This window comes from Otolemur garnettii, unplaced genomic scaffold, assembly GCF_000181295.1.
Source record: "Otolemur garnettii isolate 467f Iridium unplaced genomic scaffold, OtoGar3 scaffold00173, whole genome shotgun sequence".
Lineage (NCBI taxonomy): Eukaryota > Metazoa > Chordata > Mammalia > Primates > Galagidae > Otolemur > Otolemur garnettii.
In genome coordinates this window covers 2,364,373-2,379,754 of record NW_003852568.1, presented here as the reverse complement: position 1 = coordinate 2,379,754, position 15,382 = coordinate 2,364,373, and the positions used below count along the sequence as shown (strand labels likewise).

General features: G+C 42.8%; 1 protein-coding gene across 1 annotated transcript in view; it reads right to left on the bottom strand.

Moving 5' to 3' along the window:
* Positions 1 to 15,382, bottom strand: part of ERCC3 (ERCC excision repair 3, TFIIH core complex helicase subunit) — a 43,834-nt gene that overhangs the window by 27,614 nt on the left and 838 nt on the right. Inside the window, exons 3-9 of the mRNA XM_003800340.3 lie at positions 14,736 to 14,972; positions 12,825 to 12,874; positions 12,271 to 12,406; positions 11,919 to 12,083; positions 11,250 to 11,454; positions 9,446 to 9,760; positions 4,100 to 4,284 (exon numbers count right to left, since the gene is read on the bottom strand). Of these exons, the coding sequence (XP_003800388.1) occupies positions 4,100 to 4,284; positions 9,446 to 9,760; positions 11,250 to 11,454; positions 11,919 to 12,083; positions 12,271 to 12,406; positions 12,825 to 12,874; positions 14,736 to 14,972 (1,293 nt within the window). The remainder of the gene's footprint in view (positions 1 to 4,099; positions 4,285 to 9,445; positions 9,761 to 11,249; positions 11,455 to 11,918; positions 12,084 to 12,270; positions 12,407 to 12,824; positions 12,875 to 14,735; positions 14,973 to 15,382) is intronic.

Genomic DNA, 15,382 nt, shown 5'->3' with positions numbered 1-15,382 from the left:
AGAAGCCATCTACAACAAACCCACAGCCAATATCATACCAAAGTGAATAAAGCTGAAAGCATTTCCACTTAAGAACTGGAACAGACAAGGATGTCCACTATTGCCACTATTATTCAACATACTGCTGGAAGTTACAGTCAATGCAATCAGGCAAGAGAAGGAAATTAAGGGTATCCAAATGGGGACAGAAGAGGTCAAACTCTTGCTGACAATATGATCTTACACTAAGAAAATCCCAAACACTTAATCGCAAAACTGCTGAAAGTGATCAAGAAATACAGTAATGGCTAGGCGCCTGTGGCTAAAGTGGCTGAGGTGCCAGCCACATACACCTGAGCTGGCAGGTTTGAATCCAGCCTGGGCCCACCAAACAACAATGATGGGTGCAACAAAAAATAGCCGGGCGTTGTGGCAGGCACTTGTAGTCCCAGCTACTTGGGAGGCAGAGGCAGGAGAATCACTTGAGCCCTGAATTGGAGGTTGCTGTGAGCTGTGATGCCATTGCATTCTACAGTAATGTCTCAGGATATGAAATCAACAGTAACCTTTGCATACGCCAGTAACAATCAAGCCAAGAGTTAAATCAAGGACACAATACCCTCTGCAGTAGCTTCAAAGAAAATGAAATACCTAGGAATATATCTAAAAAAGGAGGTGAAGGATCTCTACAGAGACAACTATGAATCCTAAGAAAAGAAATAACGGAAGACATTAACAAATGGAATAACTTAGTATGCTCTTGGCTGGGAAGAATCAACATTATTAAAATGTCTATACTACCCAAAGCAATCTACAGATTCAATGCAATCCCCATTAAACTACCAATATCATACTTTGTAGAATTCACAATAATAGCTCTTCATTTTGTATGGAACCAGAAAAAAACCCTGTTATAGCCAACACAATTTTTAGTAATAAAAACAATTCTAGAACTGTCACTTTACCAGATGTCAGGTTATACTACAAGATCAAAATAGCATAGCATTGGCCCAGAAATAGAGCCACAGATCTATGGAACAGAATAGAAAACCTAAAGATGAAACCAGCCTCATATCACCATCTAATCTTCAATAAACCAAATAAAAGCATACACTGGAGAGAAACTGGATAACCACACGTAAAAGACTGAAACTGGGGGCGGTACCTATGGTTCAGTGGGTAGGGCGCCAGCCCCATATACCAAGGGTTGTGGGTTCAAACCCGGTCCCAGCCAAACTGCAACAGAAAAATAGCTGGGCGTTGTGGTGGGTGCCTACAGTCCCAGCTACACAGGAGGCTGAGGCAAGAGAATCACCTAACCCCAGGAGCTGGAGGTTGCTGTGAGCTGTGACACCACAGCGCTCTACCAAGGGTGACAGAGTAAAACTCTGTTTCAAAAAAAAAAAAGACTGAAATTGGACCTGCACCTTTTATCATTTACAAAACCTGACTCACAATGGATAAAAGATTAAAATCTAAGATAGAAAATGATAAAAGTTCTAGAAGAAAGCATGGGAAAAACTCTTTGAGGATGTCGGCCTGGGGAAAGATTTTATGAAGAACACTCCATTGGCAATCATGACAGCAAAAATAAGTAAATGGCTATTTACTTATTGGCTATTAATGGCTATTAATGAAGCTAGAAGGCTTCTGCACAGCTCAGGACACAACTATTAAAGCAAACAGACAACTTTCAGAATGGGAAAAGATATTTACGTGTTACAAATCTGATACAAGACTGATAACCAAAAATCTACAGAGAACTCAAATTAATCAACAACAAAAAAAGAGCAAGCAATTCCATTTATTATTGGGCAAGAGATATGAATAGAACCTTTTCTGAAAAAGACAGATGGTCAACAAACATATGAAGAAATCTTTCACTGTCCCTAATCAGAGAAATGCAAATCAAAACCACCCTGAGATATTACCTAACCCCAGTGAGATTAGCAGACATCACAAAGTTCCAAAGCTACAAATGCTGGGATGACTGGGGAGAGAAGGCAACAATTTTACACTGTTGGTGGGACCATAAGCTAATATACCCTCTTTGGAAAGAAGTATGGAGAATCCTCATAGAGCTAAAAGTAGACCTTCTATTCAATCCCATAATCCCATTACTAGGTATTTATCCAGAAGAAAAAAATCATTTTACCCTAAGAACATTTGCACTAGAACATTTATCACAGCTTAGTTCATAACTGTCAAGATGTGGAATCAACCCAAGTGGCCACCAACTCATGAATGGATTAATGGATAACTGTGGTGTATACACACATACACACACACACCATAGAATACTATTCAGCCATAAAAAAAGATGGAAAGATCTTTTGTATTAACCTGGGCGGAGCTGAAGAACATTCTTCTTAGTAAAGTATCATAAGAATGAAAAAGCAAGTATCCACTGTACTTAATACTAATATGAAACCAGTAGAACAACTTCTTCATGCCCATCCAAGAGAAAAACACAATGAAATTAAAGTGGCGGAAGGAGAGGAGGATGGAGAGAGGAAAGGATGATGGGATGGGGTTTCAGTAAGCTCTCACCCACTGCATATAACGTAAGGGTATATGGCACACCTCCTGGGTAAAGGGCTCAACTACAACTTGAACTTTACCTAACAAACACAAATAAGGTTACCTAATATCATGTCCCCCATATTAATCTAAAATTTGAAAAAAGAAAACAGCAACTCAAATGTCTCTCAACATTAGAAAAGACTGTTATTTTATTGCTATGTGATATTCCATTATTCTACACATATCAAATTGTGGTAGGTCCATATAGTGGAACAGTACACAGCAATCTAAAGGAATAAATTACACATATTATCAAAGGAATAATGCATTAGGCAAGGAATACAAGCACTGAGAAAAGACTGAAGTCAAATAAGAACATATAAAACCTACTGTGTTTCCCTGAAAATAAGACCTTCCCCCAAAATAAGCCCTAGCAGGATTTCTATGCATTTGTTAAATATAAGCCCTACCCCGATAATAAGACCTAATGATGGACATGGCTATGCAGTGTATCTGCATAGCCACATCATGCATTTTGGCACAGAGAGGAAGACATCCCCAAAAATAAGCCCTAGTGTGTCTTCTTGAGAAAAAATAAATATAAGACAGTGTCTTATTTTTGGGGAAACACAGTAATCCCATTTATATGAAAAATTTTTTTTGCAGTTTTTGGCCGGGGCTGGGTTTGAACCCACCACCTCCGGTATATGGGGCCAGAGCCCTACTCCTTTGAGCCACAGGCACCACCTGCCATTTATACGAAATTTTTGTAAAAATTCAGGCAAACATGTTTAATAGGAGGTAAAATAATAAAGAATAGCAAGAGAATGACATGTAAGTTCTATGATAATGGTTTCCCCTAACAGGCAGAGGATACGCAACTGGAGAGGAGCAGAGGGCCTCCAAGGACCGGCAATGCTGCTTCTTACAATGAGGTGTTGACCACAGAGACACAAGCAAAGGGTAGGGACTTTTTCCAAGAGAGCAAGTCCATATGCACAGGTTCCTCCCCCTCATCTTTATCCAAGAGGCCCTTTTTACCATCTCAGGACAGAGGTGCCCTATTCTAGACAGTAAGTGATAGTTATTTTAAGAATAGAATAGAAAGAATTTAAGGTAGAAAGAATATTTGTTGTTCCCTCTGGGAAGACTTACCTCTGAATACAGAATTTTAACATACACTTGTGTAGATATTCCCTATAGAACCATATGGGAAACATGTTCTTAGAAAATGAAGACCACAGGCTGCCTTCTTGGGGCATCAAAACTAATAGACTTGACACTAGGAGTGACCTGGGAGGCTGTCTAAGCAGAACCCCCCAAGGAGCTCACTCACAGCAAGGAGAAGGAGCATGGACTTTGGACCCAGTGGCCTGGAATAGCACCTTGACTTCACAACTTATTAACTGTAAGATCTGGCACGAGAGACTTTGTTCCACTCATCTGCAAGTGGGTATAATCCTGCCCAGCTCCCAGGGTGACTGAGGGTACTTTGTGAGTTAGTGGCAAGTTAGCCCAGACCCTAACCTGATCATTTCCCTTTGGTCATGGGAACAGTACCCCCCTTCCGACACCCACCCAGCCTGAACTCAGGTACCTCTGCACACTGGACTTTGGCGATGTAGCCATTGTTCTGCAGCTCCATCCAGTTGGCTTCATATAGCTTAGGCCCAATCAGGAAATTTAAGTCCACGATTTTATCATCCTCCCGGACAAGGGTTGCAGTTAAACCTAGCTTGCAGTGGGCCTGCACGATGGTGAGCACCCTTCGGAACATCTTGGCTGGGAAAACAATGGGAGTATTCACACTGTCACTTTTTAAAATGTTCAAGTACCATAACACACAGCCCTGGGACTTAACAGTGGCCTATAACACTGCATGGGCTAACCCGTGGGTATCAAGACAACAGGAACCTGGCTCAAATAAGAATGAATAGGTGAGAACACTTCATAATTACTTTCAGACCTGTCCAAAAGACAAGAAGAAGGAGAAATGACTGAGGAAGCTCCAAGTCAGAGAACCACAGCATTCTTCTCATGACTGCTAAGTTATCATCAGGAGCACAGACAGCAAGCTAAGACATGATCTATGACATGTACAATACCAGTAAGCTCTAAATTATGCGAGCAATTAATTTATCCTGAAACTTGTCCCCAGGTACAGACAAGTGAGTCGGAGACCTGGGGGGAAGAGAGAAATGAAAGGAGCCAGCTCTGCTCAGCTTCCTACCATCTTCCTAGAAACCAGGGAGAAAGCCAAGCCTAAGGGAGAGACGAAATCCCAAGCTCACTCTGCCCCAAGCAGCCCTGCTGACTTCAGCAAATCCCCCTCTCCAAACTTTACCAACTACATCACTTTGGTCAACAAATTCCTTTTTCTTCCTTTCCTTTGAATGTTATAATTCCTTCTGATTTATCAAATAAATACATAAATGGCTATGAAGATTCATTTTAAAAGACCTAACGTATATGTTTCCATAGGCTCACCTTTTAAAAATTCTAATACTCTGAAAGAAGATTAAGATGTTTGAGTCATGTTTATGTTACAAAATAATTAAAGTTGGCCTAATGATACTCAGAAAATAGACACAACAGTCTAAGGAAAAAGAGGCCAGGATGCTCCAAAACACAAATCAAAAACACTAAGAACATTAAAACAACAGAGGGTGTCTAACCCTAAGAATATGGCAGTTTTTACAGTGTTACATACTGAAGCTTAACATAGACATGTGCAAACACAAAAAACCCCACATAACACACAAAACAAAGAAAACCAATGTCAGAGTTTTGACTGCTGTTTCCAAAAACGATAGCCAAGGATCACAGACCTTGCTCTCCATGTTAGAGGGACACAGTAGCCAACCTAAGGGGAGCCCAGAGAGGCAGCATAGTGACCCAAGAGAGGGATGGGGCAAGGCCCTGTCTGGACACTACCAACACCCTGCAACCAGTCACATCCCTCCATTATATTCACCTACCACTACACAGCTGTCACGAGTGGATAACTAACAATGCAGTGTATGGCTCAATACATTTTGCCACAGGTGCACACCTATGGAGCACCCAGAGGTCTCTCTGTTGTGTGAAAGTTTCTTATGAGTGGCTGGTGACACAGGTGCAGATTCTGCAGTGGAATCATTATGACATAAAGGAGACTACCGCTCTATGGCAGACAGCAAAAATCTTTATTTCTTCCCAGCTTACACAGCCACTGCTCCATGGACATGTTGTTAATGAATATTCATACCATTACCTCACTAACATATTGTAAAAAAACAGACTAACTTTTTAGTGAGACACATTCTTCTAAGTTATCTATTAGACTCAAAATAGAGGCCGTGAAGAAGAAGACTGTTAACTCCCTAGCCCACTTTATCATAGAAATGAGAACTGCTAGGGGAAAAAAGGCTGATTGTTCTCAGCCTCAAGCCAGCTGGAGGCAGTATCTCAACCTTGCAAAACCACAACTTAGAGATCCAGGTGACATGCCAGTGACGTGCCTGCATGCCTGGCCCCCTGGTCTGGGCACAGGAATTTTACCTCCTTGGTGCCAAGCCATATGGAGTTCTGCCTCAGTCTCTCCTGAATTGTGCCAGGCTAGATTTGTCCATGCTCACTCTCAGAAACGGCAGAGACAAAGACATATATGCTTTTCACCTGCATCTCTCCCTGACCCTTGTCAACAACCAGCACTCTCCTCCAAGGGAATATTACGCTGACTTCTGTCTTCTAAGAGGAGTCTGCTTCCTTCTGAAGTTTGTACTTGTGTATGGCTTGTGTCACTCAACATTATGACATGGTTGTCATTTGCCATTTTTTGTGTGATTTGACTTTCCCTCCTACTTTGTCTCCAGGGCCAAACAAAGCGCCTGGACTTGGTAGGTTCTCAATAAATACATGTTGAAATAATGAGACTGGCACAATGTCCAATACATAGGAAGTGCTTAATACAGAGTGGACATAAAGTTTTTGTGCAATTTAAAATAGAAAACTATTATGGCCACCCTGTATATGCAAATACTGCAATACAAATTTCTTATTCATAAAAAGACCTAACAGAGTTCCTTTTCAAAGACCTATGTAAGAGCACAGCAACCTTTACCTAACTCAAAGTGTCAAACAATCAGAAAACTTACTCTGAATTACCAACATTCTCTTGTTTATTTGTTCTCTGGGCCAGTGAGCATGGCCAGCTCATGCAGCTTATGGAAGCTTGAACTCTAAATCCCTTAGAGTCAGCTGGTTTCAGTGTTCATCACAACCAAATACAAACTGCTCCAGTGACAGAAACACATACAGATACATGCCACAAGCAGGAATGGTGTGGGTGCACCTCTATGTCCTTGTCATCAGATAACCAATCCTAATTTTGGCTTCCATTCCTTAGAACCTGGGGCACAAGTTAAAGAACACCAACATATATCAATATAGACTCAAGCGGGAAGGCTCAAGCCCTCTGAAGCTTCAAGCACAGCCTTTAGCTAAACTGCTACAAAGCAATTAACTCATTTGTAGGCAGTGCTTCGCGTTAGCATCAATTTTCAATGCCAGTAACCCCAATTTATCTACCCTTCCCTTGTTCTTTTAGTTTAGGTTTTATCACAGTAAAGCCAGTGTGGTAGTTGACGCCTATAATCCTAGAACTCTGGGAAGGCCGAAGTGGGAGAATCGTTTGAGGTTGCTATGAGGTATGATGATGCTACTGCACTCTACCAAGGGTGACAGAGCAAGACTCTGTCTCCAAAAAAAAAGGAAAACTGACTTTTTTTTTCAGGGAGGCAGGGGTATCAGTTCTATGAATTTTGTCCTGTATACATGTATGTAGTCACCACCATTATCAGAGCACAAACCTATTCATCACCCCCAAACTTCCCCACACTCACCCTTTCTAGTTATCCCTCTCTAGCCTCCATCCCCGGTAACAACTGATCTGTGGGGCCAGCATTATACTACCATAGTCTTTTTGAGAATACCATATAAATGGAATCATACACCATGGAATTTCTTGATAATGGCTTCTTTCTCATAGCAACATACCTTTGAAATTCATCCAAGTAGCTGCTTGCATCATCTATCTGCTCCTTTTTACTAGTGAGTACAAGTAAATATTTATCCAAATACCCACCGATGGGGTTTTGAACAAAGCTGCTGTAAACATTCAAGTTCAGGCTTCTGTGTTAGCCTGTTTTCACTTATGTAGGATAGATGCCCAGGAGTGGGACGATGAGTAATTTGGTAATTTTATAATAAAATAACAAACTTTTCCAGTCTCCACTCTGCAATGCCCCAGGCAGTGTGTGACAGTTCTAGCTGTTCTGTGACCTCATTAGCACTGGATGTCATTATTTTTTATTTCAGCCTTTCATAGGCAAACAGGGGCATCTTGTGGTAGTTTAAATTTGCATTTCCCTGATAGCCAATGATGCTTAACCCCTTTTGAAGTGCATATTTGCTATCTGTATTCCCTCTTTTGGAGAAATGGCTAATTGTTTGAATATCTAATAGGCAACTCAAATCCACATATCTAAAGTCTAGTTCCTGACTATATCCCTCCAGACCTGCTCCTTTGATAGCTTTCCCCATCTTAGTGAATGCCTCCACACTCTCTTTGTTCCAGCCCAAAATCTCAGGATCATCCTTGATTGTTCTGATCCCACAGCTGACCTGTCAGCTGAAGCTTCACAAGATATCCAGAGTCCAATTATACCTTCATATTTACTTCATTCTCACTGGTTCACACCTCTTTATGGGATTCCTCAAACTCAATTCTTTGCTCAAATCCCTTGGATGCCTTCCCATTCACTCAGTACAAGCCAAACTCCTTCCCATAGCCTATAATATCAGCGTACAACACTCCCTCTTCCTATGCTTTGCTCTGGCAACATAGCCATCTAGTGTTGTCCAAACATACCAACCACTTTCCCACTGCGCCTGTGTCCTGCTGCTGCCACTAGAAAGACCCCTGACCCCTCCCTGGCCAGCTGTAAACATCTCTAAGTATCTTCAGAAACAGGTGCTGGAGAAGCTCTCATTATACAGAAAGGACCAGAAGCTAGGGTTGTTTTGACAACATTTTAAAAGCTGTATATGAAAATGCCTTAGTTCACTTTATTCAGAATAAACTCTACTTTAGACTTTATTTATCTTAATCTGTTCTCCTTAATCTCTTAATTTGTTTTTTATCAACTAAGGTTTGCCTAGAATATCATGCAGCAATAAGAGGAAATGCTATGATATGGAGGAGCCATTATGCAAAGGGAAAGAAACCAGACATGAGAAAATATATATTCTATGATTCTGTTTATATGAAATTTCCAGAAAAGGCAAATCTATAGAGACAGAAAGCAGGTCAGTGGTTGCCTGAGGCTACACAGAAAAACTAGGACTGACTGAAAATGGGTATGATGGAGATATTTTAAAACTGGATCGTGGTAATGGATGCACAACTCTATAAATTTATTAAAACTCACTGGATTATACATTTATAGCACAGGATTTTATAGTATATAAGTTAAATAAATAAAGTTATTTTTAAAAAGGGTTTGCCTGTAATACTTGGAGAGGTACTGCCTTTTATTACATACTGTGACTCAGGACCAATACTTCAGACTTTAAATAAAACAGACCACTACTACTCAAGGGGCTTTTCAGTGCTCCTGGCCCAGTTTCCACAGGGCCATAACAAATGGGTTAAGGGTCAGTTGCAACAATAAGGATGAAGGAAATATCACTGTCTTACTGACTACTCTGCCCAGTGATTAAGGAAGCTGTTAATGTATAACCCTACCCCCAACCCACACTTAAGAATTATTTAAAAGCTTTACCAAGCAAGTCCTTCTACCTAGTCAGATGGATTACACAACAGTCCTTTCCCCAACCCAACAACTGCAAATCAAATTTCCACCTGTATAACTAGTTGATCTCTCAGCTTCAGCCTGGTTACCTGGTATGGTGTGCACTTCGTCCAGGATCATGAGGCCCCACTCCTGGGTTTTGAGCCACTCCATGACTCGCTCAGCCTCCCAGGATCTTTTGGTGGTATGGCCCAGCATGGAATACGTGCTAATGGCAATGGAGCAGCCTATGGGCTTGTCCTTGGCATCAGAGGTGAAGCGGCAGATCTGGCTGTCATCAATGGTGGACCACATCTTGAATTGGGCTTTCCACTGTTCTACAGACACTGCCGAGTTGCCTAGCACCAGACAGCGTTTCCTGACAGTACATGCAGCAGTCACACCAACCAGGGACTTCCCAGCACCTACAAGAAACCAGAGGGTGATTCTACCCAAGACCTGGTTGAAACAAAAGACAGGAACAGGCAGAATGACTGATTAGCATAGGAATCCAGGAAAATGTCTTATAACAGTCCTCACAGTGGACATCTATGAGGTACTTACTGCTCCAACCTGTTTTCTTTGTAAGGACCCATATCACACACACACAGCTGAGAACCAGCAGGTAGCAGGTGCTCCTGCAGCACTCACAAGCATCTCCTTCAGATGGGAAAATCGCAAAACAAAAAGCCAGTAAGAGATACTCTTGTTGCTATTTAAAAGATGGAAAAACCAGGGTGGTCGCAGTGGCTCACGCCTGTAATTCTAGCACTTTGGGAGGCTGAGGTAGGTGGACTGTTCAAGCTCCAGAGTTCAAGACCAGCCTGAGCCAGAGTGAGATCCCATCTCAACTAAAATTAGAAAAACTAGCCAGGTGCGTGGCACACAGCTATAGTCCCGGCTACTAGGGAGGCTGAAGAAAGAGAATCACTTAAGCCCAAGTTTGAGGTTGCTGTGAGCTGTGATACTATGGCACTCCACTGAAGGGGACAAAGTGAGACTCTGTCTCAAAAAACAAACAAACATACAAAAAAAGATGGAAAAACAAGGTGATGAGTGCTTTGCCACAGGTTGTAAGCCACTATGCTGCTGGGGCACACAGCCCTGATGCCACTATTATCAAATGGGGCTGAGAGCTAAGCAATGCATTAAGCATGTGCATCGCTGATAGAAACAGAGGAGATGAAATTCCAGGAGCTTCCCAGTTTACTACCATCACCATCTAATGATCAAGATAAAAATCAAGCTATTTCTTTTGCCATCAAAATAACTTATGGAGCTTGAAAGAACTTCCTGTCCCCTGGAGATTGTCAAGGGTAAGGCCCCCAGGTGAGTCTGTCATGGCTTCTGGCTGAGATGGAGGCCAGGATATGACATTATTGAGGACAAGTGAGGTCAGACTGTGGTCAGGGAGCTGCTACTGCCTTTTTTGAACTTGAACACCATCATAAGAAGGAGAGCTTCTGTGTTAGAGGGTCTCCAAATACCCAACTCCTGAGACTGATTTCAAAAACAAGAATTATCTCACTACATAAAGCAGCCCTGTGCCATCTGCACAGCTACCTCTTCCTCCTCTACTTCTCTTCCCAGACTCTATGACCAACCAAGATTTTATACACTGTTTAGTTAATGTGCTTACTATCTGTCTCTGCCCCAGGAATGAGCTCCATGAGGTCAGCCTAATGGTTGTTCAAGCCACCATCATACCCCCAGGACCTAGGCCAGGACCTGGCACCATATTTATTGACAAAACTTATCCAAAAATATTTCTCAAGTCATGAATCAGGGGTCACCTGACTCTGGCTGTTTCCTGGCAAGGCATGATTTAGGGAAATGTGCAGAGGGCGAGTGGGAAGAAGCTGGCAGATCCAGACAGAGCAGCCTAGCCATCTTCTTCCTTCAGGAACTACTTACCGCAAGGAAGAACAATGACCCCTGACCGCGCACGCCCATTCCCAAACATCTTCCTCAAGCTCTTCTCCTGATAGGGTCTGAGGACAGCTGTGGGTTTCAGATCAATGTTGATATCAGGGTTGACAGAATCATTCCGGAAGTCATATTCTGCCAGCAGAGGATATTCTAGGTGAATACAACGTTTTTGGAGCTCCTCAATCATTTCCTGGGGAGTAAGCATGAAGGAGGTTTTTAAAATCTTGTTAATCTTCAAAGCATAGTCAAAACACCACATATTCCAAGATGCCCAATAGTCAAAAATGGTATTTTATCCAGACTTCTACAGTTTGACGCTACTTGGTAACAACTGGGTTAAAGCACAGAAAAGCAACCCAAACTAACAACAATGTCATACTGGAATCTAATCAGAAGCTAAACAGACCCCCTGCCACTGTCTCCTCAGAAGCCTGTGAAGACCAGCCTACCAGCCTGAGAAGGGGACATTTGGATCCCACTCCACTGGGAGAAATGATGCCACGTATGGCCCATCAACGCTGAAAAAGGAGAAAGCAACTCAGGAACTGACAGGGATTTCTTCCTCTCACACAGACTACAGGCAGAGGTGGCAAAGGGCTGGACTGGCTTCTGACACAGGTTAAGCAAAAGAACCAAAAGGGGACATTCACTGACCTGTTTGACTTCAAAAGATACCGTCTGTGTCTCTTCTTCTTCTTCCTCATCCTTGTCCATTTGCTCATAAAAGTCAAATAGGTCTGTAGGAATGTCAGATTTACCCTGTGGATCTGTCACTCGGGAAGTGGAGGGGCCACTGCTACCTTCAGCAGTCTTAGAAATCTATAAGAGAAAGGTAGGCTCTGGACCTACATCTAATATTTCATTCCACTGTTACCAAGCAAGGGTTAAAGCTGTGAGGAGGAGAAAACAGCAGGGCTTCTAGGTTGCAAGTACCAGATAAAAGTACCCGAGAGAGCTAAAATCCTAAATCCCCAGCCCCGCAAATGTGACCCATGAGCTCACGTACAGCAGATTTGCTTGTGAAAGTCTCTGTGATGAGCTCCGTGGCCTCCCCTTCAGCGTTCCTCAGGCGGCATTCCCGGATCACGGGGTCTTGGAGGAGATGCTGGATGACATCAGGGTGGGAGCTTTCAACAAAGTACCTACAACCAGGGGAGAAAAGTGGTACCTACTGCCTAGCAAGCACTTCCAGAAGATTCTACTACTCATTCATTATGGAAATAAAGTCCTTATGACTTTTGCCACTCCCCCAACCTTTTGGCAAATATAAGCTTTGAGCTACTGGCCACAGCGTAACTTCAGGGTTGTGGGCAAATACCTACCTCGAAATCAAGCAAGCAGGGGTCTGAGCCCCAGCTCCACTCCTAGGGGAAACACAGTGACCAGTGACTGAATTTCCAATCTGGGCCACACATCCTGTTTCCTATCTGTGCTTCAGGATAGTAAGGATGTGTACAGAGCAGACAGTCCTTAAACATTACTAGTGCCTGCCTTCCTCCCACCTGGTGTGCAGTCAGATGAAGATGTCTTGGGACAAGCCTACCTTGGAATCTCTCCTACCTGTTGTGCTTCAGGACCAGCTTGACTTTTCCATAGCTGACAGTACACAACTACAAAGACAAGACCAAATATGGAAAATGAGCAATGAGCAGTTCACTCAGAGGATGTGCATTACAGGTCACATCTTATCTTCCAACCAAGTGAAGAGTTCATTTCACTTTATGAAAAGCTAACTCAAAATCCTAAAGGAGTCAGATTTTCCTAAACGAAACCTTTTCCTTTGGCCTTTGCTTTTTGCCTGGCTAACTCCAATGCACATTGCTTAATTTACAAAACACTGCTTAAAATTTCTCTTGAATTCTCCCTTCTCTCTCCATTCCCATAGCCTCCACCCTAATTTGGAGGTTCATCCTACCACAGCTATTACTATAGCTCCCTACACACAGTATGTGCTCAGTAACTGCTGCATAAATAAAATGCAAAGCTTCCTAGCCTCTTCACCAATGTTCTTATTTGGAAATGTAAGCATCTTGATAAAACAGCTTAAATTTTCTCAAGTTCCCAACAATCTTCAGAAAGAAATGCAGTAGAGGTTAGGGGTAGCCATGAAAAAAGACCCTGGGGGCTGCCTGCCCTGACTGCTGTCCTTTGACCCGTCACAGCACCACACCAGCACCTGCATCCCTGTAGGTAGCTCCCAGCCAAGATGGGTCATAGCCATGGTGCTGATGCAGGCTTATTCCAGCAAGGTGCAGGCCCCTCTTCCTGGACACCCTTCCACATTATAAGAGAACTCTCCCCCGACTCCAGCAGCTACTCTGGGATTGGCTGCAGTACAGTACTAGATGCCGATGGCATTCTTCTGTTACTGAAGATTTGGGGGTCTAAATCTGACTCCTCTAGGTCAGCCAAAGGCAGAGAAAGCCAATGTCTACCTCTTCTAAATGGTATTCATCCATCTCTCAGAAGAAACTCAGTTCAACTGTAATTCACATGGAACTCTCTCCACTTCAACATTCTTAGTTCTTTTGACTGTCCCTGATAGAACTTGTTGACTCTTGGTCTTGTGTAAGCATTTAGCCTTAGATGGGAGTTTACTACCCATATTATTAACCAAAATACAATAGACTAGGTGGCTTAAATAGAAATTTTATTTTGGCTTGGCACCTGTAGCTCAGTGGTTAAGGCAACGGCCACATGCACCCAGGCTGGTGGGTTTGAACCCGGCCCAAGCCTGCTAAAGAACAAACAACAACAAAATAGCTGGGCATTGTGGCAGGTGCCTATAGTCCCAGCTACTAGGGAGGGTGAGGCAAGAGAACTGCTTAAGCCCAGGAGTTGGAGATGGCTGTGAGCTGTGACGCCATGGCCCTCTACTAAGGGCGACATAGTGAGACTCTGTCTCAAAAAACAAAAAAAAATTATTTTCTCAGAGTTCTGGAGATTAGAACTGCATGATCAAGGCACCAGCTGATTCGTTTCTGGTGAAGGCTCTCCTCCTACTCGCATGACAGCAGAAGAGAGAACACTCTCCAGCATTTCTTCTTATGAGCCCTGTTGGACGAGGGCTCCACTCTTACAACTGCATTTAGCCCTACTTTCACATTCCAGATACAGTTAACACTGAAGATTTGGGTTTTGACATAAAAATTTGAAGCGAACACGATTCTGTCCATAACACCACTCACTTTGGGTGGCACTGCCAAATAACCCTGGCCAGACCAGGCCCAAATCAGTAGCCCCACTGTGTTAGCGCCCATGGCTGGGAACGGCTTGGGAGAAGTGTGGCCTCAGCCATAACACAATACTGGATCCAGAAAGGTAACAGCTGTGGTGATCAGTTATTTTATGCTTACTATGGGAGATGTGAATGGCACATTTTCATGGTTGCTGTGCCAACATGCAGCCCCTATCCCAGCCATTACTACACTAGCAAGGCAGGCAGAATTGCTAATCTCAGCCTCCATTTACCTTAATAAACTGAATAATACCATCAGGGACTCCAGTCTTGCTGAGCTTCCGCAGGTACTCAGTGATGTCACTGGTTTGCAGCCCAACGCTGACGGCTGCATATAGGGAGTAGGCAGTTAGTTTGTACTCATGTACATGGGTTGGTCGGCACACTGGCTCTGCAATGGCAACCAGGAAGTCTTGGGCATATTTGTAAACTGGAGAGAAGGCTTCCAAGAAGATATGGCCATCAGGAGCCTGAGAAAAACCAAATGGATGCAACCAACAAGGAAATTAAGAGTTGTAGAGACTATTAGACTTTCCCCCATGTTATTATGTAGAAAGAATAATCTGCTCAATACCAGAGATAATTTCTGCAAGCACTCCTTCAGGCTACTGTGAAATCTGTTACTTTAATCAGATACCAAGAAGTAGACAAGAATAGAAGAAAAGGTTTCCAAAGGCAGTAGCTGTTTCTCACTGTTTTACTAGGGAAAGCCCTCCCTACTGGCTAACTGCAGGCAGCCTTTTAGCTAAACTTCAACTAAATGTATAACATTAATTAAGTTGATCAAAAGCTGGCTACCAACTATGGTTCTCCCATTTATTTCAAAAGTAGGGAAATAATTTTTTACATGGTAAATATTTATTAGGCAGAATAAAAGTAC